This window comes from Dermacentor andersoni, chromosome 5 (assembly GCF_023375885.2).
Source record: "Dermacentor andersoni chromosome 5, qqDerAnde1_hic_scaffold, whole genome shotgun sequence".
NCBI classification, from domain to species: domain Eukaryota; kingdom Metazoa; phylum Arthropoda; class Arachnida; order Ixodida; family Ixodidae; genus Dermacentor; species Dermacentor andersoni.
The window spans coordinates 175,718,063-175,744,230 of record NC_092818.1 but is presented as its reverse complement, the minus strand read 5'-3'; the positions used below and the strand labels follow the sequence as shown (position 1 = coordinate 175,744,230).

Here is a 26,168-nt window from a genome sequence, read left to right as displayed (position 1 = left end):
CCCCTATGAAGCAAGCCTCACTGTATTTGCTGGTACGATAATTAACATTCACACAGTGCGTCTCATTCACTACCTCTGGGTCGAATGAATATGTACGGAGTGATAATACTTGGCGTTTAAAATTTTGCAGTCCTTTGTATTTACCCCTTTGTAGTGGTATAATCTTTACATGCATTGTCAACCGGTGTTTTTGGTCCCTGATTAGCTACACTCTTAAAAAAGTTAACACTCTTTGGGGCGTATCTTGTACCACAACAATAATCGCCATCTGTCTCGCCCGCATTTCCTTTCTTTAACGCTGCAAGTCCGGTACTTCCCAGTCATTAACGGCATGCGCGTTATCAGCGTGACGTAGCATTCTCGACAGGAAAGTAGCGAGCGCAGCATTTTCAAGGAAGGAAACGCAAGCTAGGCAGATGACGATTATTGTTGTGGGACAAATATACACCCCAAAAAGTGCAACTGTTTTAAGAGTGTATTACAAGTCCACGCAGTCTTACGTGTCACCGACCAGGCATTGCTTCCTCTAAACAGGGTGTAGAGGCGCCACCGTACAGAACAGTGCTAAGAATAGGTCCACGTGATATTCCGTCTCTAGAACCCACCTTTACATCGGCAGCAACGCTTGTTTTCAAGGTTACTCTTGCACGGTAGGTCGTGATCTCAAGTTAAGTGAAAAATAAGAAGAAATGGGACCGATACTGAAGAAGAAAATGGCGCGTCGTATTATGGTGTAGAAAATGCCTGTGAATATAGTGAAAGCTTATCCATCGATGTGGAAGGTCCTCTCCTGATTCGCGGAAGAGTGAGTCATTGTTTGAGCCATTGATCATTTAGATTTCATTTTATCATTGGGGTTATAGCAGTCTCCGTCTTCTTTACTGCACGCAAAACGACTTCAGCCGTCATTGAAGGCGCTTTCTGAAGCAAGATTTCCACGCCAGTGTTGTTCTTCTCATAATTCTACGCACATTTCACGTCAAATGTGAAGTTGAACGTTCTGTTTTCATTCAAGTACGCCAGAAAACGTCGTGATAGTGTACAAATTGACATTAAAAACCGTAGACAGAATAACATCATGGCTGCTAATGTTATTTATTATCAGCGGTTATTTGCGTGACTCTCGATTCATGGCTTGCTATACCTTGAGTTACGTTCTCGGAAGACAGCAATAGTATCTACGTGGGGACCTAACAGGCCGAGAAGTGTAATATGCGAGGTAACCAGGATTGGTGACATCGTGTTTGTGCCCGGTAACAGAGAGGACGGCTACCTGGTTATGATGCCCGCTGTTACAGAGGTTTAAAATGGCAAAGAGAGTGGAACTGCAACGATATAAAATTGCGATCGTAGATGTTGAAATGGTGATGGGCAGTTTTTACCAAAATCTCGAGGCTAAGCTAGAACACCTGCCGTAAGACGGTGTTGCAGGATTCTTATATCGAACCTGGAGATTAGAAGGTCACGTTGAGATGATGATACAACTCTTTTGGTTTGGTAGCAGTATCGTGCATCGTGTTACCGCGAACCTATCTATAGCCTACATTTTAAATCGTCTGCGGCACTCATATTTGCAACTTGGAAAATAAAAAAGGCAAATTTAGTAGTTGTTTAAAATTAGTAGTAGCATTAGTAGTATCATTAAAGGCAAATTTACTAGTAGTAGTAATTTCACGTGTTCGTTATTGTGTTTATTAAAATCATGCTTATTATTCTGTCTAGATTATTCAATCGATTTCTGAAAGCGCTGTCGTACTGATGCATTTCGCTAACGAAAGATACAGTGAACATGTTCTGCCAAAGCACGTTATACGGTTTCTAATTTTTGTTATGTTCGGTATGTTTAGTTTTGTTGTGCAGCCGCATGTTTCAGGGCCACTTAGACAGCCGCACGTGTTACATCGCCTCTCTTACCTTTGCGGCAGAGATCATTTCTTGAGCATCACCTTCAATTCACTTGTGTCTATGTGCATTCATATGTAGGTGAGTGCGTGTGTGTATTTGAATGTGTACGTGCGTACGTGAGCTCACCTGGGTGCGTGTTCACAGTGTGCCATTGAAAAAAATTACCTTACCGTATCATTACGTCAACAGCATTCCGACAGATTCGAAACGAACATTGCCTAGGTTTAAAAAAAAGTTCGGGCATTTGTTAATTTCTAGCTGCATAAACTTTTATGTCGTTTCCTTCATTATGCTCCATTACTGCTGCAGAAAGTAAAGTGTGGTCAGTGAACGAGTGCTCGTCGGAGGATTCTAATTATATGACTCCGCGGCCGAAGTACAGTTTGTTTCTTCCTTCTTTCCCGCCTTATTTATTACCGAGAAAAATATCTCTCTCGCCGCTAATTGTCTCCAGTGGAAGTGGAGTACTAGTGCGATTATCCCCCGCTTAGTCCTGGAAATGAATGGGGCTGGCAAAGTGGCCGCTGCAAGCGGAACTCAGCACATCGTATTCTTGGCACAAACGGGAAGCTATCAGTTTTGTCCCCCTGAAGCAGTTGCTGTTACGAGAGTAGCCCGCGGAGTAGAAAACCGAGCCTGACACGCGCAAATCGAACGGCGGCTCAGAGAGAAAAAGGACGGGCTGGTGCCTCTTCGGCGGGCCCCCGCTCCGTTTCGGCGCTGCTTCAGGCGGCGCCTCGGTCGCCCCGCGTCTCGCGAACGGCAACAGGGCACTGCTCAGTTCACTTCAGTCGCAGTCGCCCCTCGGCAACGGGCCTCGCGCGCCCACCAGCAGCAGTCCCCGGCCCGCACGCTATACCGGCCACGGCACCCTGGCAGTAAGCGTGCTTCAAGTGGGGCGTGCGCGTGGCGGTCGAGCCGCCTCATGGATCGCGTCCAAGAAGCTGCTTCGTCTCACCGCGCTGCCACGGCGGGTTGCTGCGGCCGCTCGCTCTCTGCCTCGTGCTGTCTTTGCGTCCTATTCACCGCGCTGCTTCTGCTTCCCAGCGTCGGCTCCTCCACGGAGTACATCGTCGGTGTCATCATGGTGACACACTCCGAGGAGAATCGCTTCGACATCCAGCGTATCGGCCCTGCCATCGACATCGCGGCCGAAGAGACCTGCCGCCGCGTGTACGGGACCCAGCTCCGGCTCACTCCGGCCTACTACCCTCACCGCTGCTCGGCGCGCTACGCGATCGGCAAGGCGACGGACCTCGTCCGGAGCGAGCCGCACGTCACGGCGTTCGTGGGACCATCGTGCAGCAGCGACCTGTACATCGTGGAGAGCTACGCCGGCTACCGGCAGATCCCAATCGTCACCGGCCTCGGAGATGGCTTTGAGCGGACGGCCAACCAGACGTCGACGCTGATAAGGACGTCGTACGTCCTCAGGGACAAGGCGAGGGCAATACTAGCCTTCCTGGGTCACTTCGAGTGGCGCAGGTTCGGCATCGTGTACCGTGACCGCAACGTTTACTACGAGTCACTCTTCAACGAGTTGACTGATCTCGCCGAGGGTCTCAACATGAGCATCACCTGCAAGAGACACTTCCTACGCAACGAGAAGACCAAGGTGGTCATGTCCGACTTGCGGGCCATCATGGCTGACATCAAGGAATGCGCCAGGAGTAAGTCAGCTTTAACAGAATCTTGTTGAGTGCACTAGCACTTAATGCATGCCTTCTTTCAGCTACGAGAAGTGGACCATTCATTCAGTCATTCATTCATTTTCAAATACTGCAGCCCTATTCAGGGATATTGCGCGAGTTGGGCACAACAATACAAGAGACAGAAGAAAAGGTAGTAGAACAGATTTTTTAAAAATCAGGACAGTAAACTAATCAAACGAGTGCTTCTACAATATCTGACAGCGTCAATTCACTAACGGGTCCGGGTAACTCGTTCCCATCCTACTGCTCCCCTATTCACTTTGATGCGAAGATAAGTGAGCGAGGTGCAATGTTCTGATGTTTCGTTTGTGCCCTGTAGAAACGCACGCACACGCCGGAGTATTACCAAATGCAGTCGTAATGCTGCACAATTTTCTCCTTTAGCAACAGTTATACATCTGATCGTTTCACAGGTTTATTTTAGCTGCAGCTCTAAGGCACTAACTTTATAAATTACCCTTTCCGATGTCAAGTGCGCCGAATGTTTCAATTTTGTGCGCTGTCGGCCTTAGCACAATGCATTCTTTTGAAACGTGTGATTATATTCGTCATGAAATGTCATAAAATGCACCTACGGCTTCCATAATTGCGGAAATAATCTCTTTCTAATTGCTGTGCATGATTTAAGTCTTCAACAAACGGCACTGGGTGTACTCAATAGCATACCATCACGCCATTAGTGAGTGAATACTCACAGTTACCAAGTTTTGTCGCAACCCTTTGCTGGATCGCAGTGGGCCGTGAATAAGCGAAACATTCAAGTGGACTAACTGCGTTCTGAAGTATATACATTCTTTTGCATAGGCCAGAACACGAATGTGTGAGAAGATATATTGGATGCGATATGACTGCGAACAAGATATAAACTGTGCAACATTTAGAACAGATTTGATATTATTCAGAAGATTGGGCAAATATAAGACCAACGCCTCTTTCCTGATAGAACATTTCAAGAAGTAAAAAAATTAAATTATGGGGTTTTACGTGCCAAAACCACTTTCTGATTATGAGGCACGCCTTAGTGGAGGACTTCAGAAATTTCGACCACCTGGGGTTCTTTAACGTGCACCTAAATCTAAGTACACAGGTGTTTTCGCATTTCCCCCCCATTGAAATGCGGCCGCCGTGGCCAGGATTTGATCCCGCGACCTCGTGCTCAGCAGCCCAACACCATAGCCACTGAGTAACCACGGCGGGTATTTCAAGTAGTACTGGCGGAGTTTGTCTAATGTGCTGCTGAGGAGACCCAATGAAAATGTATTTTCTGCGTCGCAGCAACTAAACAGACCTTCGCTTAAGCTGCCAACGGCAGAGAGCTGTGAGAATACGTGCGTGTCCATGGCGGCGGCCACATTAAACTAGCCGTAAGCGCAAGTAGAGCCCGGTTAATTGCTAGCAAATTATTTGGGAGCACTTAGAAGACACTGCAGGTGGCCGCTTCTGACCCTGATGACAACCCGTAGCGCCTGCGTTCAATCGATTGATTTCAGGTATCCCTTTTCTTACCATTACTTTTTCTACAGTATAGTGGCACGGAAAGAGCATGTATAGTTACTCTTTGGCTAAGAATGAAGTTCAGCAGTTAGAACTTCATGTTCATTGTGTTCCGTGTAGTGTGAAGTTTTGCTTTTAGCAAACCCCTGTCATTATCTGCATACGAAGACGTTCCAGATTGCAGACGACTAGCGCTTAGACGAGGCACAAGCGATACCACTTAGATATGGTTAGTCAGCGCAATAAATATGTCTCACTTTTCTTTGTGTTTCGTGTAAGCTCTGGTTTTGCGAAATCTAAGGTATCCTTCACCAACAGACCCAAGCTATTACTTTATATAACAATAATGTTCAACGCAGTAATTTGCGACCATCAGTTATCTGTCGCAACCGATTTACTACATAGCAGAAAAACATCGAATATAATCATCATGCACCGGCATTATCTCCGATGTACCAAGTCGACTAGTCATATCCTTTAAATGGTCAAAGCACGCCGTTGGTTATGCATATTACAACGCGTTGTTCTGATAGCTCTGCGATGCACTATCTCACTCACATGATGTTTACACTACATAAACAATAACGTTGACGGACGCACACGTTTGCAGTCCGATACCCTCGACTCGCCATCTTGGAAGAAGAAAAAAGATATGCCACCATCTATCGGTATTATTCATCCTTTATTTATTTGTCAGACCACATTAACTGTATCAGTGTTAACAGCATAGAACACGTCTCATTTGCGCGTCAGTTTATTTCAGCACACCAATCGGATATTTGCGTGTTCTCAGACTACAACTGATACGCTATAATCTAATAAAGACGCTCGTAATATCAGATTCAGTTGTTGCCTAGTAACACTAGGGTACATTATTATGCCCACGCCTATAAAAGTAATTGATTATTCTCGCATATAATGGTATCAGTACTATTTTTAATATTGCAACGTGTACTAATAGAAACGAAAAACAGGCTTACATTTACAAGTGAGCAAGAAATGTGAGCTCTTGACCGTGCATGCACTGAATCACGCAGGGAAAATGTTATCGCGTGTTGTCTCCACGAAAAGCGTGTTTAAATTCTCATCAGAGACGACATGAAGTCACCATTAGGGGCGCGGAACTTTTCATTGTTAGTTAGCGGGCCTTGCACTAGCAGAAGTGACATATGTATTCGCGTCACGCGCCAGCGCGGCCCCGCGCGCCGTGCGCGGTGTCTCTGCATACTGAGAGCGCGTTTACAAAGGCTCAAAGAGGCGTGCACGCTCGAATAATCTGCGTGATGAGTGCGACCTGACATTTACTTATCAAACTTTATTCCCGAGGTAACGCACAGCTTTCAGGGCTGTTCGGTGTGATAATCAACAGAAAGGAGCTTTTTATCCATACAAGCACACCTTTCTCTCCCTCTCTCTTCTATCTTTTTTTTTCTCTTTTTCTTTTCTTTTAGTGCACCAGCATCATATCGCAGATATGTGCACTCCAGCAGCTTAAGACAGGCCTTTTAAGAACAGAAATCACTCTCAGACTGTAATTTTTTCGAAAACGAAGACAGAAGGTGGCTAATTATTGTTACATCTGAGCCTCATTCTTCGTCCAGGCTGCCTTGTGCAGTTTCGGAACGAAGGACAAAATAAGGATTCTGATAGCAGATGTAATACACGGATGCCTTGTGCGTTGAATGAGTATAATTCACTCAGCTTTACTTTGCAATAGATAACGCGCGTTCATGGTCTTTAAAAACTTCAGATTGACAAAGGTCTCTGAATCGCACTGAATGGGAAAAGTTATACAACAGGCACGACGTCTGATTTCTTACAGTCAACACCTACGTTGGGGTCTATACGCAAAGTTAAACACACCGCGGTGGGTCAGTGGCTGTGGCATTCTGCTGCTGAGCTGCTGAGTATGATGTTGCGGGTTCGATTCGCATCCCCGCGGCCACGTTTCGATGGCAGCAGCGAAAACGCTGCCGCCACCGACCGAGATTTTGGTGCACGTTAACGTGCCATTCGTAGTAGAAATTAATCTGAAGCCTTCAACTATGGCGTCTCTCAGAGCCCCCTGGCTTGCTTGGAGCTTTAAACCAAATCAAGCAATCAATCAATCAATGAAGAAAATAGTCAAATAAATTAGCAACGTGACGCGTCACCTTGAATTCCGTCCATCGCATTGCGTTTGACTCCACCTATACAACAGAAAGCGCACGCGGCGTCACTGTGACGTCATCTATAGGAAAGGCGACGCTGCCATTGTACGACCCTGCCCTGAAGATAAAATCGGCATAAGCGTAGCCAGCATTCCTCATTAAAATAAAAACATTATGTGTGGTTTCGTACGGAGTCACACGCCAAAGATTAGACATGTGCGGTTGCCCAGCAGGTGTGGTCTGAGTATACTGTATAAGGACGGGGCAATCACTTGGAATGCGCTCGGTTCAGTTTATCCCAAACATGAAGCAATTTTCATCACTTTGCAGCAGCCTCGGAAAGCACAAACCTGCGCATCCAGACGTCATACGTTGAGAAGTTATTAGCCAATGTTATTGGGCAGATCTGAATGCGCTCTAGGAAAAGAATGACTTCTTCACGATGGTGTGACGCTCCTCCTCCGCCACAAATAGCTCTCACCATCCCTTGGTCTCCGCACCGTGAAGCGAACCTGGCAGCCCGCCTACCGCGTGCGAGCGTGACTTCGGTCACACTCGCTGACATTGAAACGGTGCACTTATCGGTCGTGACGAGTGGCCGCGGCCGCAAAACCCTTAATTAACCCAAACTCCTTCGCGCACCATTTGTCTCCTTCTTGGAAGGACGTTCTTCGACGTCAGAGGACATTGCTCGACCGTGTGACGCAGTAAGTGTTCGCCGCTTCTCGCCACACACATGGAGTAAATGTTGTTAAATGTCTGCATCGGCTTGTTAACTATAAAGGGCCGTGAACGTTTGCCTTTCTTTTCGGCATGTTAAACATCGCGAAACTTAATTAGCGCAGCTTCGGGCTTCGATAACGCGAAAGCATCGTTGAAACAAAGACAATTGCATCTTGTGTAAAGGTGCTTTCAACGTCTGACTTATTCGGTCACTGATGCTTGCAGAGTGTTATAAAACGCGCGGGTAGAATAAAAACTTGCTACCTACTAATTCCAAAAGACATGCTCCGCGTAATTTAGACAGCTTTGAACCTCCAACAGGAAGACTGATTAAATAATGTACACGCTCACGGGGTACCGCAAAGCGAGCTTCTCATTTCGCGGTAGCCACTTTCTGCAGGTTTATGTAGTTCCCAAGGACCTTAAACTTCTTTGAAGACAGGATCTTCTTTAGTTACTTCAGATCAATTTGGATTCGTGGGCTCTGGGTATCTGACCACTTTCGTTTCATCAAATGAGACGATTTGAGACCTTCTAGTCCAGGTAAGACAATGATAAAGGCGTAAAAAAGGAAGTTTGAAACAAAAACTACGCACTAAGTCAGCGCATAGCTATGTGCGGTGCAGTAATAATGTGTAATTAGGCGTAAAAAATCCGAACCTACACCCGTATGCGCTCGTTCAAACTCTGCGCGCCTAAAACAGAAAGCAGAAATGCGGGCTTACTCAACGTTTGGGTCGATCCCGCAGACAGCGCAGTCTACAATGTGGATTGACCCCGAAGGTAGCGAAGTCTAAAAAATAAACCGTACGGTACACTATCGCGCCAAGACGCGCTTGTCTTTCAACAGTGACAATCACTGTTAACTCACCTTTCTGTCAGGAAAAAGTGTAGTTTCGCTTACTTAGCATTAAACGTACGCTCATTTTACGCACATATTGTATCGAAACCACCATCCATTAAAGTAATCCCTCACACTCCAACGCGAAGCAGCATGGCCGCGATCTACGGCTTCTTTTTTCTAGTTTCTTATTTCTAGCCAAATCAGTTATTTCATTAGCATCACGAAGTATTTTTAATTACCATTACAGATCGTGAAAGATACATTCCTCTGCATCTCCCCTCTCCTTTCTATGAGGGGTGTGAGAGAGTATAAATTAATAAATAGATCTTATTTCCAGCCAATCAGTTGTTTAATTGGTATCTGTGTGGAGTCGCTACCTTTAATGAATGTTTTCCACTTCCTTTTCTCATTTACTATTTCGGTTCTCCATTCCCCTTTTCTTTAACTTGTAGTTACCCAATGTTAGCGCCTTCTATGTCGTCGATTAGGTCCAGAAATATAAAATGCACAAATAAAGAAAGCAGATATGCCCAATAATCGCACTGCGAATAGAGCTCCATATGCACGAACTGGGGCACTGAGATTCTTGCCTCTAAGACCATCGTCCGTGACGTTTTGCAACCTTAATCTACGACCGCCTCGTTTCTCCTTGGCACTACCATCGATCTTCATTGCGCGATGAACAAATACACCCTGGGCGTCACGCCGCTAAGCCTTCGTAGCAATTATTTCAGCCCACCGGCATATAGGCCGAAGCCAATGGTTACTCTGTGGATTATGGAGGAAAAAAAGAGAAAAGAAAACAAGGAGAAGGCGAGCAAAAAATCGGGCCAACGAAAGTGTGCGATACGCCACGCCCAGTAAATCTCCTAAGCGACCGCCAAACCGCGCACGCCGTGGCGCGTCAGGGCGCGAAGCGCGAGAGATGAATCGCATGCTCCACGCGCGGCGAACTGCGCGCCGACGGCCAAATATTTGTGTTAGGGAGCGGGCGGCGTTGCATTCTCGCTTGCCCAGTCGCTTCACCGCGACGAGGACACGAGACTTCGGTAGTCTGGTGGCTTGCGCACTACCTGCTGCAACGCGTATTGAGATCCCTGGTTTCTGCTGTTCGATATGTGTCCATTCGTTAGAAAGGCAGTCAGAAGTTGACTGCATACGTACAGCCTACGTCATCGCCATCAGCAGCAGCATCCAGGCTTATTTTTCTGTCCACTGCAGGATGAAGGCTTCTCCCTACGATCTCCAATCGCCCCTGTCTTGCGCTAGCTGATTCCAACTTGCGCCTGCAAATTTCCTCATTTCATCACCCCACCTAGTTTTCTGCCGTCCTCGACTGCGCTTCCATTGGCACCCATTCTGCAACTCTAATGGTCCACCGGTTGTCTACTCTACGCATTATATTCTTTGCCCAGTTCCATTTTTTTTTCTTCTAATGTCCGCTAGTATATCGGCTATGCCCGTTTGCTCTCTGATCCACAGCGCTCTCTTCTAGTTTCTTACGTTACGCTTAATATTATTCGTTGCGTCGTTCTTTGCGCGGTCCTTTACTTGTTCTCGAGCTTCTTTATTAACTTTAGTCAATGGAAGCTAAAGCTAGCTTGAGCATAGTGAGCATGAGTGCTGAGTGCTGGCCGTAATCAGTAGCGCCTAATTGTAATTCCTCGTGTTTCAATGTGCTATCGACATCAGTTCAAATCCACGAGACGCCTTGCTTTTGACATATGCCACGTAACCGAGTGAGTGCAGTGTATAGGAGGCAGGATCGTTACCTAAATCTTACGTTACTCAGCTGGCATGTTACGAACCAGAGCGTCTACTTGGCACTACTGGGGTTGTCTGCGTACAAGTACTCAGATGTACTTATTAACGCAAAAAGCTTGCCTTTATTAGCCGATATTCATGCACACCCAAGGCCAAAATTTAGTATGAGCTGCCCATCTGACTTCGAAAAATGAAATCTTATTGAAATCTTATTGTAAGCCCTTCTTATAACTTGTGTGAGTAAAACAAGGCCGACGATAATTCGAGAAAAAGAAAGATGGCAAGAAAGAACGGTCATAAGTAATTTTGTTACTTCTATAGGGCCATAACCTTTTCTGACTCCACACAGTTACGAACTTTGGCGCCTTTCAAATAGTGCCCGTGCCGTCACATGCGGTAACCTTGGGGTGTTCTTTTGTTGGTTCCAGCTGCTTCTTTTTCTTTTTTTCTACGTGTTGTAGTTGTTCTCGTTCCTAGAACACGCATTTCCTTTGCCCGCCGCCGCAAGGGGAAATTCTGACTAGCGCTCCCCTCTACGACACCGGTTGTCAGCTCTATTTTTAACCACCGTCAGAAGCAGGACAGCTGCCCGTTGTATAATCTCGACCCGAACGCGCTTGACAGTATACGACGCATGTATTTTGAGCTTTACAGTAACGCAAACATTTTCTGTGAGCAAGACGCTGGCCTACTGCAGCCTGCGACTGAGAACATTGTGATAGCCGTCACTCGTGTCTATAATGACCACGCGTAATTTTCTTTCATTTTTTAAGCGTTTAATGTCCTGTACCCATGGAATAAAACACGAGAGGGGAATATTAAAGTAGAATACCGAATCAGCGCAATTACTCGGGAGTGAAGTGTCACGACGTTACTCATTTAGAGTTCTATGTGGCATGAACTCTGAAAGACCCAAAAATGCACCATTTTAACGCGAAGTCGACACGGCGGAAACGGAACGACTTGTACTCGGCCTAAATTTACGCGTTTCATACCGTGAGGATGAGGGGTATACATTTACCTGGGTCATTCCACTCCAAATCCTTTAAAAAATACCTTCTTCTAACTTCTCACATGCATAGCAGTCACGTTTGGATATATATTGATGCATTACAGACCTTTTTAGGCCGACCACCAAAGCAACTTTTTTGACCTGGGAAACGAACTTTTTGCAAAAAGAAAGAACATTATCTTTGCAGTTTTCTTTTTTCTCGTGCGATCTGCTGAAGCTTCACAAGTTCAAACGCCTTTCGGATATGCTATGTCAACCGGGCTACGATCCTGATATTAATTTGTGTCTTTTGGAATTTGCTACGTTCCGAGAAAAGGGGCCCTATAACATAAAACTATTCCAATCTGGTTTTGGTCCAATCTCCTTACGTCAAATTTACAAATACGCCGACGCAAGCATCGGGCGGTCACCCACAGCGTTCTCTGAACAGCCCAATCAAACGCTGTCCTCGTTTATAGGAGGTCACTTTTGCTTGCTTTCCAAACGAATAAAATTGCCTACATTGAGCAGTTTTTTCTTATCTGATTGGCTGACAATAGGCGAGGAGCACGTTTAAGTGGAGAGGGCTTCGACGGGACCGAGCCAGCTTGCGGTGGCTGGTCGAAAATTGCGGCGGCGCACAACGAAGGGTTAAGAATGCCGCTAAAACGGATCCTCAGCAAAGAGTTGGTAGAGTGATGTCTTATACGTGCCGAAAGGGCTCGACAACATCATACTGCTGTGCATAAAGTTTACTTTATATGCAAATAAATATATGCTCTCTGGAAGGTGCGAATAGTCAGTGCCTGAGAGATCGGCGGGCAGCCATCTTCTATTCCTTTCGAAAAGGGATGGTCTCCGGCTATCCAGAAAAAAAATCAGTTTTGTTCTACATATTGCAACATCTTTAACGCATACACGTCACTTTTACGGGGTGATTTTTCGCGATTTCGTGACGTCGCGTGAGAGACACGCAATGTGGGCGCAGGCCGAAAATTCTGACCTAATAGCACACTTGACGTACATCACTTGCTCTGGCCGTGTGGTCTGACCCACGAAAACAAGGATCAAGACTCCGTCAGGCTACAAGAAGCATTACGCAGCACGGACATGGCGGAGCAGCTCTGGGCCGTCCAGCGAGCCCACGATGCGGCCAGGGAGTTACAAGGTCCCAACGTGGGAGTAGCCCGCTCTATGGGACCTTGCGCCCCGTAGCTCGCAGGACCTTTCATTAAAGTTATTCCATCCATGGCGAAAGGGCGCTGAATCAGAACTGTATTTCTGTTGTTTGGCCTATTCGTGCATAATCGGTGTGTACACGTCATATCAGATAGGGAGCTATCGTGATTTTCGTGACATCGCGTGACAAACAGGCGAAGTGGGGGGACCCAAAAATTTTTTTCACAGATCGAGGAGGGCTGATTGCAAAATTGGAATAGAAAAGTTTGGAATGGATTTGCCGTGAAAGCATCCATGAATTCTAACTTTTCAATTTTAGTCGCTTTGCCGGTGCAATTCAAGTATTCAAATATTTGAAAGAAATTGGCTATTTTGGCAGTTACACCATTTCAATGTCTTGCCATATACCCTATGAATGTCTAAATCATACAACATGCCCTTGAAAGAAGAAAAAAAAGATTCGTACCTTCTAGCTTAGCTGAGCAAGAACAATAAATTTTCGCCATTATGCTAGAAAATGTTTGGCAAGAAAAATAAACCCGGAAATGATTGTCTAATTTCGACAAGCTTGTGAAAATTTTTGAGCTATATCTGTGACGGTCGAAAACACACTGGTTGATATGGCGTGGAATGACCCACATATTAGGAGTGAAGGTTAAACGCTATGAGTAATTTGCACTTCTTCGGCACTCGCGACATGTTTCATTCTTTCTCTTAGCAAACTCCAGACGCTAATGCCAACTTATTGAAGTAGGAATTGATGAAGGGTGCTGGAAGAAACTTAGCAATAAAACGGCCCCGCAAGAAACGGAACACAAATAATAAAATATTTATTGTGACGAAATAGTATAACATGTCTATGGTCTGCAATTATCTTACCGAACTACACCATATTACCTTTGACACGAGAACGTAACGTTGCAGAATAGGAATCTATCGTTTCATCAACGCTCCATGATTTACGCACAACTTCTGTGTGCTTTCTTTAAAGTGTTTTGAATGGCTGAGAAAACTAAACATTGTAATTTTGTTCGAAGTCTGTGGTTATTTTTCTTCATAAACCACTGTTATTGTTGTTCTTGTTCAATGACCTGGCGCAACAGACTCTGAGAAATCGGCTATGAAGAGGTAAAAAAATTGCACTAAGATTAAGGAATCTGATTTCAATAAACACATCAGTTGACAATACCCGTTTGGTGCTAACTTCTTTTGCGTGGATCGACCATGATTAAAAGACGCTATTTACGCGCGGAACTCAACGTTCAGTTCAACAAACCAGCAAGGTGGAACTGTTTATTACTTTCGTTGGGTATAAACAACTGCATAGCTCAATAGAGAGCGTAGCTGTAGATCGAAGAATTTAATCATATAGACAAGTATTTGCGCCCCTCAATTTTCTTTTCTTAACTTGTGCGGTGAAGTTAAGGAAGCGGTGTGGAGAATGGCACTTACCTTAGATGATTACCATCTTCATCGTGAAAGCCCGCAAATAAAAACTTGAAGCTTACTCCTCATTCTGTTAGCGCGAATGGAAGCCTGCCCAGGGTGACAGCAATCTCCAGCACTCCTCAAACCGAGATAAAGAGAGACAGAAAGATAACAGGAAGGCAGGGATGTTAACCAGTCCTGAGTCCGGTTGGCTACGCTGCGCTGGGGGAAGGGAGAAGGGGAATAGAAAGAAGGAAGAGAAAGAGAGATAGAGGGGGTATAGACACGTGGACGAACAGCACTACAGAGTCAAAGGCACTCGCACAAGCCAGACGTCCTCAGAAAACACAAAAGCGTCTTTAGTGCCTTTTGAGCCGATGATCGGTGGGGACGGTGTTCTAATATTGTCTGTTCACTCAGCGGACGTTCATCTAGTTTCCTGAATGCGTTGGTCATAGATCGTCTTTGTGCTTCAAACTGAGGACACTGGCACAATAGGTGGCCAATGTTCTCGTCGCAGCCGCAGACATCACATGCAGAGATGTTCATAGGAGCGTATAATGCAGGTATAGTCTGTGCGAAACACCGCAGCACGTGCTACTCTATGTATACTACTCTATATTTGCTATATATGCTACTCTATACTACGCTATGTATACTACTCTATACATACTACTCTATATTTGCTACTCTATATATACACCTGCAGCCTCACGCGGCTATCATCAATCTTCGCGTCTCATTTCCGCAGGCAAAGGAGAAGATTATTATCTATGATCTGCATGCACGATTGAAACAAGAATTTACCGCGTATACCCGGAAGTAGTCATCACAGTTCGCGGAGATTGATAAAGTGCTCCTGTCGCCGTAATAGCATCCGTCTTTGTCACAAATCAGTTTTTTTTTTACGTATTCGAAGAGCTTTATCATCCTCGACTGTTCGTAGATAATAGCATGAATTCAACGTTTGACTGAAGCACCGCCCAGGCAACATCAATCTGAACCACGATTTTTTCGAGAAATTGAAAACCTAAGTTAGAGGTAGTAGCGTTTCCTACCGCGGTAGCTCCAAAGAGGTTATCATAGACAGAAGTTCTGTTCCGCACGCCGTTCACAATTTTTCTGCATCCCTCTTGGATAATTGTCTAGAGCAGAAAATAGTGAAACCAGCTGTGCGGGTGCAATCAAAGGGAGAGGAAAACGGAGAAAGATGTCTGCATATTGATAGGTAGATTACTCTGAAATGCTAGATAAGGCAAATAAAAACGAGAGAGTTAAATGCCCTGTTCTTGCCCTCTTAAAAGCGTTGGACATGATACATGCTTTCCGTTTTATCAATGAAATATTTTATCTGCTATTCCATAAGCTTTCTAAAAACATAAGATTAAAAAGCTTTAAGACGCTTCAAAAGGACGCTTTAAGAAGCTTTAAAACGCAAGCTTTAAGAGACAATATCATGTTTTTTGCCCTGAAAAACCTATGGATTGTTTCTTAGTGACAGCGACAAAGAACCTAAATCGCCGCTAAGTTTTTTTCCTGATTGAGTTAATCTGCTAGCCGTCTATCCACCTACCCCTCTGTGCCTCAGAAAAAATGATATAAGGAAGAATAGAACTGGCAGCCAAAATGCAATATATTCTTGCAGTGTCATTTTCTATATTTGTGGCCCGCTCGTGTGGAATGGCGACTGCGTGCGCAACATTCCTAGCCGGTCCCACTCACGTATTTTTTCCCCCAAGGCCATCATTAATCTTTTTGTTTTGTTTTTGTGGATGTCTTGTTTGCGGGCTGTTTATGCAGTCCCTCACAATGAGCAGAAAAAAACATATACCAGGCGAACTGAACAAAACTAGAGATACTTGATCGCTGAGCTATTAACAAGAAGTTGCTATATCTGAAAAAAAGAAGAAATTGAGAAAAAAGAAGCAGAGAAGAAACATGCATACCACACAACCCACTTTCTCTTTTGTTTGCATGTATCCAATACATACAGTAAAAAGGAAGTTCATCGAAGCACAGCGAGTGATTGAGCGTAATGAGCGCGGTCCAGTTCGCAAAGCTAGTGATACATTCCTATGATTAACAGCACACTGAACGCAATGACAAAGCGACTGAATGGAACAACATAGTGCATGTAGCAGTAAGTAAACATAGTCGTAACTTTACGACACAGCAGCGTGGACATTGAACACGAATAGATTATGTTTTACTTAGTGTTAAAGCGAATGGAATTGGTGTTTGGCAGCGTGTTCAAAGCACAGAACAGATTGCCCTTGGTTATAAAGACAACATTATGGATAACAACTATTTTTATTATTAGATATGAAAGCACACATACACACACAGAGAGGGAAATAGGGAAGAACAAGGCTGGCAACTGCCACCTAGAGGAACACTAAGCCAGCCTACACATTAGGGAGGAGGTGATAGAAAAAGAAGTTGAACATAAGGAAAAGGGAAGTAAACAATAGAGAGACAGGTCGATGGCAGGCCACGAAAACATAAGTAAAGCAAGAACATGCACGTAGGAAGAGGAAAAAAAATAATTTTAAGAAGCATGCAGATCGTGCAATAATCCCAGATGGATGCACACAAAGACAGCAAAAAAAAATTATTTCGTCCCTTGCAATGTAACGAGGGAGGGGCAGCAAAATCAGTCACAGGGCGCTAGCCTCTAAATACGTTTTCGATTAAGAAATTCGCGTTCACGTAATTTGGAAATGGTCCTGCGCGTGTACGCGTCTCTACGGTCTTTATCTTTTAGGGCTCTTTACCGTACCGTGTTCACGTAGTAAATTTGGTCGACGAAAAACAAGCCTTCATTTTTATTAAAACACACTGTAATATTCTTAGACAAGTACTACATTAGTGGAAGCAGTGACATCAGGCAATCGCAGATCTAGCACGAATCATTAAACAAAGCTAAATTATTTATGTGCAGTTGTAGATTCAGTTTTAGTCAGAGGCCTTTCCGCTGCGGCGAACTACTTAGGCTTAAAATAATGGCGATGAGGCCGATTACAATAGCTGATGTGAACGTAGTAATCGTTCACTAATGGGGCTCTTTGGGCGTATTGTTATTACATTCCAAAAAAACTTTAAGCACTCAACCAGACGAGGACGGTGAAAGCACATAGCGCTTGTGTGTCTCCCGTCTTCTTTCAACGTCCTCTTCCGGTTGTGCGCTTAAAGTTTTTAGTATCCTCCACTCCCCCAAGCAACTTTTTTTCTGTCCTCATAGTCTTTCTGCTCACTCGTTCTTTATTCATTTCTGTTTCGTATTTTTTCATTTGTTTCTTTTTCTTTTTTTCTGCACGTGAAAATCGTTATCTCTCTCAAATCAAGGCAAGCTTTCTCTTAACCTTAAATAGTCCGGAGCCTTCGAGGCAACGTAACGATACACACCGTGCATTAATCAGGCGGAGACTGAGTAAAGTTCTTCGCGTAGTTTTTCACAATTAGTTCAACCAGGGCACATCGGGTTATAACTTTAAAGATACCTTTTGGTAATTAAACCACCCATTCGCCCATCAAGATTCTTCCTCTGAAATTTAGTCAAGCGCTGTTTTAGCCTGAATATTTTGCTTGCTACATATTTGCGACTATACTTCGCTTTCTTGCACTGCATTATCGGCTACCGATGCGTCGGCAACAGTCAAAAACAAGCTTGTGAACGTGCGCCACTCTGAAAAGGTGCGGGAAGCCGAAGGGCACGTGCTCGAAATATTAAAAACTTGGTTTAAATAAAAAATGGACTAAATGAGCGGATAAACGAGCGTCCTGCGCTTCTAACAGCCTCGATACGAGCTGACACAGCTGTGCATACTAAAGAACCCCGTTCTGCTTAAACAAGATGGCTTCGGGTGGATATCAGTTTTTTAATGTGGCTGCCTCCTATATAGAGAGTGAAAAGGTGGTATCCTGTAGATATCAAGTAATATTACAATCTTTACACCTAACAACACTTGCACGTTCCAAATCTGCTTCGTCAAAAGAAAACGACAAAATAAGCGGCAACCATATTTGTGCGTACAACACAAAGCGCAGAACATTGCGTGCACAAATTTTGGTGATCACTTTCAATGTTAAAACATCACGGGTGGCTTTCAGCGAGGCGGTTCGCTCGCTACCTTATTTTTAGTCATTTGTTTCCGACGACCATCAAATTATGTGTTTGCGATACTTACTAGATAATGCTCTTCTGTCTGAGGCGTGTTAATATTTCAGTGTTCCACGTAGTCTTTATAATTCGTTCATAATGCATTAACGGTGCCGTTACTTGCATTACCAGCAACGTGGGCGGTGAGATGGCCGTTATAGAACGGGGCACGCACATAAATTTAATTTTTTTTAATTTATGTTTTTTAATAGGAATGGCAGGTTGTAAAGTCGATCCGGGCCGGAAGGTCTTGGTACAGGGAAATGGTACAATGTGGGCAGACGTTGTCTGGGTAGCACGCGAGCGAGTTGCATTGATCGTTATGCGTAAAATAACACGTGGGAAGTGGTCCTTATCGCCCCTAGGGAAAATACTCGTACTCCATTTAAACTCCAGCACTCACACTATGTTATATTTTATAGCAGAATGAACAACTGGGCTAGCTGGTTTGCTTGCATCTTGAAAACTGTTTTAGCGCACGAAAGATGAAAACGAAGAGAGAAGATCGGACAAAGCACTACTGGCAATTGAAATATTTTATTAAAAGGAAACATATACAAGGTGACCCACGTAATTTTAGCCAAACTTTAAAAATATATAGATGGCACGTAGCTCGACAGAACTAAAGTAATGTTGATTACCATGGCTTGGAGATACTCAATTATTTTTTTTAATTCCGTCAAATTACTTAAACAGTCTTAATTAACTAAGCAACTTCTCAAACATTATAATTAGATTAAAGGTGCCAATTAGATAATTGTAGAGCAGCATAAAAACTCGCGGTACAACTTTCTGTTGCTCGATACGTGCGACATAAAAGTGTTTTTCCGAGCGTGAAAGAAGTCCGCAAATACACGCAAATTTCCTTGAGCGGCCAGTCATGTAGCAATATTTCGTGTATTTACGAGCTGTTTTCACGCTCGGAAAAACACTTTTGTGTAGCACGTATTCAGCAACAGAAAACTGCCTCAGGAGTTTTTCATGTTGTTCTACAATTTTGCCATTGACACTTTTAATCTAATTAAAATATCTGAGTAGTTCAATATTTGTTTAAGAGAAAATTATGTCATTAGGTGGAATGCAAAAGCTAATTTCAGTATCTCCAAGTCACAGCAAACAACATTACCTTGGTTCTGTCCAGATAAGTGGCATTTAAATATTTTAAAAGTTTGGCTAGAATTAAGTGGAACACCCTACATATGCACGTAGAAAAGAGGGTGGTTATACCGTGCAGGCGTGTCAGGGAACAATGGTTAAAATATTCAGAGGCAAAGCATTCAGGGCGTAAGCAACACCTTCGCTCGTTGCCGCACCCACCCACACCTTCGCTCGTTGCCGCACCCACCCGCCTTACGCCCTCTTCCCTTTAGAAGAACCCCACCTATATATACTGTGGCGAGGAAAACATATGTCGCCTTGAAGAAGACAAGTCCACTTGTCGAAACGTTGGCTCCTGCTTTCACCTTGTTCTCGTTTTGCTCATCGTCTTCAGTGTTCTTCAGTGTTCAGTGTTCCCGCCTTCCCAGTGTTCTCCTTTCTATATTGCTGCTTGATAAGGAATTAGATTTTGTTGATACTTAGACCAACCTTAATTTTTAAGTTTTGCCTCTGAATGCTTTAATCCTTGTTCCTTGACACGCATGCTCGGTTTAACCTGCCCCCCCCTCCCCCCCGCCTCCTTGCTTCCGCGTCCATATACATGTTTCCTTTCAAAAAAAATATTTCAGTTGGGCGTAGCGCTTTGTCCTGTCTTCTTTCTTCAGCTTCATTTTTCGGGGTCTAAAACAGTTTTCAAGACGCATCTTATATTCCGCATGAAAGATTGTGACACATATTGTGAGTAATAACCTTCTAAAGCGCCATAGCAGCACTTTATTGAAGAAAAGATTAGGATACTTTTTCTTGCCAGAGAGCCACTGCAATCTCGTTTCTCCCATCGCGCAGACCATCTACCCTTGCCCAGTTAGATCATTTTCTACAAAATAAAAGCTTTACTCTTTCAGAAAGTCATTCGTTTCATAAAGTATCTAAATTGTTGTTAAAGATAAGTAGGACCAAGTGCTAACGAAGTACGTCCCCTTAATGTGGGTGGCACTGACGTCGGAGATGCAAGTGTGAGTTCTCTTTTGCTTGGAAAGATGTCAGCACGATGAAAAGAGACGATAAAACACTACCTTGTAATAAGTTGCTATACAAGAAATAAATGAATCCACTCCGACAGACAACCGAATTAAGTTGACGTGAAAATTCGTACAGGATGGTTTGAGGAGCTATAATTGTGTAGTTTGTGAAGTACCTGATCATTCTCACTGGGAGATTAAACAAAATCAGACTATTTCTGGGAATGGCACGAAGAAAGACACTACTTTATACTTTGCCGCAGATGCAAGCTCCTTGGAAGTATGAAGGGAATGAAGGCCATAACAGGTTTGCCCGATTGTTTGAAACTCCGAAATTCAACGTTACGGAGCTAACGCAGTGAGAAGTCACTAATACTATTATGCTCACACACGAATCCAGGACAGTATTGCCAAGAAAGCAATGTCTTCAGCAATATGAAAGCTACCAGAGCCGCGACACTTCAGGCGCTTAACCTATATTTCAATGTGTCCGCGGCAAATGTCCCAAACAAACCGTTCCAGTAATGACCATACAGATCAGTGCGACGACGCTGCCTCTGCTCTTCGCCTCCGGCCACTTGTGAAGGTCAAAACAGAGCACCCTCTCGTTTTCCCTGATGGCCGTCAACAGCAGGTAACGGCTGCCAAGAGACCTGGAACAGTTCGACCCCATTAATTTAGGATGTCGACACTTCGCCCCACGAGCTTTCACGAGGAACGTCCCCTTCGCCTCTCTCGAGCCGACGTCAAAGACGGGCGATGCATGCCCTCTCCAGATTAATGCAAGGACACCGGCGAGCGTTCGGGATACGAGCCCAGTGGCCGTCAATAAAAACCACGACGTCACACAAGCAAGGCCTTCACTGTTTTGCGCAGGCGAACACTGCAGGATGCGATAGATGTATTCAACACTTGGTGCACAGTGAGTATTTCCTAGCGCACTAGTGCTAGACAGGCGAACGAAGCCCGAGATAAGACGCAGTTACTATAGTGTAGCGACTACATTAAACCAAGCAATTCATGGTCGTATTTGTACCGTTCTATCAATTCTCTCAGCTACAGTGAACAGTAAATCGGAGCTATCCAATAGCGCCCTTAACAATCGAGTCAGCTCTGCTAGCTGACAACGCACTTGCATATTTCTGTTTTTCGCCTTGCATTCAAAGTTTTCTAGTTCTTTCACCAATGCTTTCGCTCCTTTCCAGATAGCAAGATGATGTATTCTCCGCTTCGAAAGTCTCCTTAGGTTCCTCCTAGGTAGATGAGAATGGAAGACGGTTTTGAACAGTGTATCTGCAATTAGAAACGCGAAAGCCATTCCAAATCGTATCATTATGACTACCTAATACAAAAGAAAGGTACTGTGATAGTTAACGACCACAGCCAACGGCTATTTTTTCAGACTATTATCATATTCTATAATTGTGTGTTCGAGCACTTCAATGAGCATGGCGTTCTTGGAGGTAGAATTTTCTATAACGGCTCCTAAGAAAAATTTACCGCATTGTCCACAATTTTCTGGAACGCATCGCGTCCTTTATTTAAGAATCTCATAACACGGCTTTATTATTGCTGGTGGAGATTAGTTTGACCACCGGGACACTAGTCCAGGAGAATGCCACAGGAACAAACGCAGCGCAGTGGCAGTCTTCAGCTCATGCTTCCGTGCCATCTGTCTGCTAAACCGACAAGGCAAAACCAGCAAGTAACCAAAGGAAGCCGGTACACTTCATCTGGACAAGTGCTTCATAGAGTAATATAGTGTAACTTGGATCAGACTCAGCAACAGCCAGAACCATTGAACGTCAAGCTGCTGGAATTTATAATCGTGGTAGCACTGTTTCGGCATACTCTGCTGACACAACTGGAACCTGCCTTTTCCTGACACAAAAGACGCCAGCTGTCTCTCGAATTTGTCCGCTCACAGCGGCACACGGCCAAATGAGCAACGCTTCGGCGCTCCCGGTGAAATATTTAGCGTCCCCGTGAACCGCCTCCAGAAGGGTGTGCCTGGCGGTGATAGATAATGCATCGGCACAAATAAATGCGCACGCTGCTATCTCTGTAGACACGCACACAGCTCGCTCGCGCAGATGCAAGCGATGCAGCAGTAGAACCAGCAGCGTTGAAGCGCAGGTCCTTCGTCAGCAGCGCGCTCTATAGAAAGGCCGCGGCCTTTGCACCAGTATCTTTTTGCTTCCCGGCTTTTCTACTCTGTAATGCACGCTGTCTGAATGTCCGTACCCTGTTGACGGACACCGTTCGGCTTCATTTTTTAACAAGGTCAATGCGGCGGGCCCCTTGCGACTGCGGCGCTCTTCAAGGCTCTCCTCGTTAATGGGGTGGCCAAACACATTTCTCTCCCTTACAGTGAAAAAACAAAATAGAAAACGCGTTTAAAGGACGAAATTTTCGCTCTTCTTGAGTGAAAAATGCGCAGTTGAGGGAAGGCTGCCATCAACAAATCAATCAAATTTGGTCATTCATTTTAAGCGTGATTAATAAAGCCGTTCGTCTCATTTTAGGTTTCCAGGCAGAGTCAAACAAAAAATAGTCAACACTTCGAGTGTAATTTATAAATAAATTGATCAATCATATGAGAATACGTATGAATTTGTGAATCATTAAATATATCAAGCAATGATAAAGCACATATCATTAGCGAATAAGACATCCGCCAGTGATAAACAGCTCTGATGAGCGAGGTAGACGAAAGATTTGTGAATTTGTCTCGAGGACGATTAAGCCAATATTAAAGCAGAGCTGGAGTTCAAATCACAAAGGAGTTTTGACAAATTATCACTTTGTCATTGGGCGCTGTCGAAACGGTGTGTAAACCCAGCCCCGAAAGTTTTCGTCAGCGTAGCGTAAATTAAGAACATCAAAAATTGATACAAGATAAACAGAGAAATAATTTCTATTTCTTTCTACGCGCGAATCCGTCTGGCAATGTAATGACCATGTTCTGTAAACATAAAAAACGAAACGAGCAGAGCACGTCCATGGTAAGGCGGCACACCTAGGGACAAACGAAATTTAACAGAATTACGACATACATTTGCTAACGTTTACAGACAAAAACGCTCATACTGCTTCATTGACGCAAGAAATTATAACCCTTACTCTAGCCAGGTTCCAGCGCTTTCCGTTTCCTAAAAGGAATTAGAGCTCCCTAAGGTGGAGACCGGTATCGAAGACTCGTGTTGTTAGAGGCTAAACACTGAGAAGCAAGTTTCTCAAAACTTTTCTTCGGTTCCAATGTACAAAACAACTGTCGCAACCGTCGTGTCATTTGTTTGCCCAGGAACAAAGATAATTTTATTATATTTTTCTATGAAAGCACCTTTCCTAAAACAAATAGTGAACTATAATGCTCGTGGGACACTTTAAATATATTACAAACTAAAGCTAAATATATTTCCTTCATTAACTGTGCAAATACGTGACAGTTCTTAGAAAGACAAATAAGCTTTCGTTTTGTACATATTTGTGTTTAGTCTTGGGAGAGCTCAAAATACACCGTGAAGCTCATTGTTTATGGTTCTTTCATATGCATACAAATGACCGCACTGCGCGTGCTAGTGAACCATTTACAGCTATAATAGCTGTGCATTTCATCTCAGTATTCCTTGCACTTCTTAAATAGCTTAACGTTGCAGACTGGCCAGCGACAAATTTCTTACCAAAAGCTTCAATTTTACCACAGTGATTGATGAATGAATGTATAAGGCACATTACAATATATAGGAATATCGTGGCTTGCGATTGTGTTTTCAATATCTCCCTCTCCATAAAACGAAAATATATTCGTTCTATGATATTATAAAGAATTTAACTGTGCGTCAGTAATATTGTTAAGCTACGCAGGTATCTCAAGTGGTAAATTCCGGAAAGTGCAGCAAAAAAAAAGGAGGTATGCACTTCAGGTATCATAAACGATAAACAATAATTTCAAATTTGCGTTGAGACCCACGCAATGAAAATGAAACAGAAATGTCTAGCACACACACACGGACTATTTCTACAATTTACAACAAATTGGCGCAGGACAGCGCGGTTTGTTCAGATGCGCTTTATACAGCGCCCGGACCTAGTAGCGCCATATTAACATGAGGGGTTTATTGTTTCAAACGGCAAGTTCATAGGTTATATCCAAGCTCTAGCCAGTATGTAACATTAGGAACACCCTTGTGTGTGTGTCTGTGTGTGCATCTTTTTCACCCGTTCCTCTCTGTCTTCTTTCTAACCCCTATCTCCCAACCCCAGTTTAGGGTAGCAAACCGGGGACTAATATTCGCCTAGGCTCGCCTGGCCGTCTGTCATGCTGCCATTTTGCATGGCGACACGATTAGCAGACTGTATCAAACGACGCCGTGAGCATCAAAAAGTGCCGATGCTAGCCTCCAACGCGTCGGCCTTCTGCGTTATGACTTCATGCCACATGCGCCTCCAATGAAACAAAGCCGAAGCTCGGACCATATTTACACAAAGCTATCTCTACACAACAAGTGTTTGTAAGAGTAAATTGCAGCCAATCCTTGCTGGTTAACCTCCCTGCCTTTCCTCTTCATTTCTCTCTCTCTCTCTCTCTCTCTCTCTCTCTAGGCCTCCAATAGATATAATCTTTATCAGAGCGTTACTGCACATAAGTCGTGTGGTACATATATGAAAAAGGCTGCCCTGGGTGGCAATTACATTTTGCTTAAAGCACTAGTGTGTAGGAAGAGACATAAAATCGATGGCTTTGACTGCATGCGTTCCATTAAATGCTTTACATATAAATGCGATATCATGCTTAGACTACTACTCCCACTTTGTCGCCGATATATATATATCTTTATAACCTCTATCGACTTGCTAGGCGCACACTCTTCATGTGCATGTCCTATTGCTTATAGTGAGAACGCGTGCTCCTCTAGCTGACAATGAAAAGAAACGTTTTACGCCTGGAATCAAGGTTCATGCAATCACGCCGGAGTTCATTCGAAGCGAGATAAGCTTAACTCGAAATGTGCCAGCAGGACAAAACTGGCGGCGGTAGGAGGGCCGCGTTTAGTGAAGCTTTTTTTGTGGAGTACGAAGACGTGAATGGTGTGGGTTGTGGTGCGCGACCGTATTAATGCGATTAGCATTCTTAACCTGCTTCCCAAATCGACGGGTTATAAACAGAATTGTCTTCAGCAATATGGTGTATCGCTCTATTGCATGAATTGTAATCGAAACATCGGCAATCATCGTGAGATTGGTTCTTGAAGCAGGAATTTTGAATGTTACCGAGGTACCGCCACTTTTACGTATCCGGTATGTTTTTCTAGCCTGTTTCGTGGGCCGATCCCGGAAATTGTGCAGCCTAAAAATGTGGTCGATATGTGTCCCTGGGACAACTCGTCGCTGTTAGGTTACACACACTCTCTCTCTCTAACCTAACCTAACCTATCCATACAACCCCTCCCCCCTCCGAATCACTGCGTATCTACGTGGCATAAAGTGGTGTGCGCCAGCATCCACCTGCCCTGCCACTCCCATCCCGGCCAAGCGCGTGCTCCACCCCCAACCTCTCTCCCCACAAAACAATTTACTGACTACGCCACTGCAAGGTATACTTGAGCATTACGGGCAGAACTGACTGTTTTTCCGCATTCCACAACGCAAAATAACGTGCGCCGCTTCCAATACTTCGTATTCATGTTTAAGTTTGT

At 44.2% G+C, this 26,168-nt stretch overlaps 1 protein-coding gene across 1 annotated transcript in view; it reads left to right on the top strand.

The window, feature by feature from the left end:
* Nucleotides 1-2,983: 2,983 nt before the first annotated feature.
* LOC126531645 (atrial natriuretic peptide receptor 1-like) overlaps nt 2,984-26,168 on the top strand; it is a 92,834-nt gene continuing 69,649 nt past the window's right edge. The window contains exon 1 of the mRNA XM_050179263.3: nt 2,984-3,575. Coding sequence (XP_050035220.3) covers nt 2,990-3,575 — 586 coding nt within the window. The 5' untranslated portion in view covers nt 2,984-2,989. The remainder of the gene's footprint in view (nt 3,576-26,168) is intronic.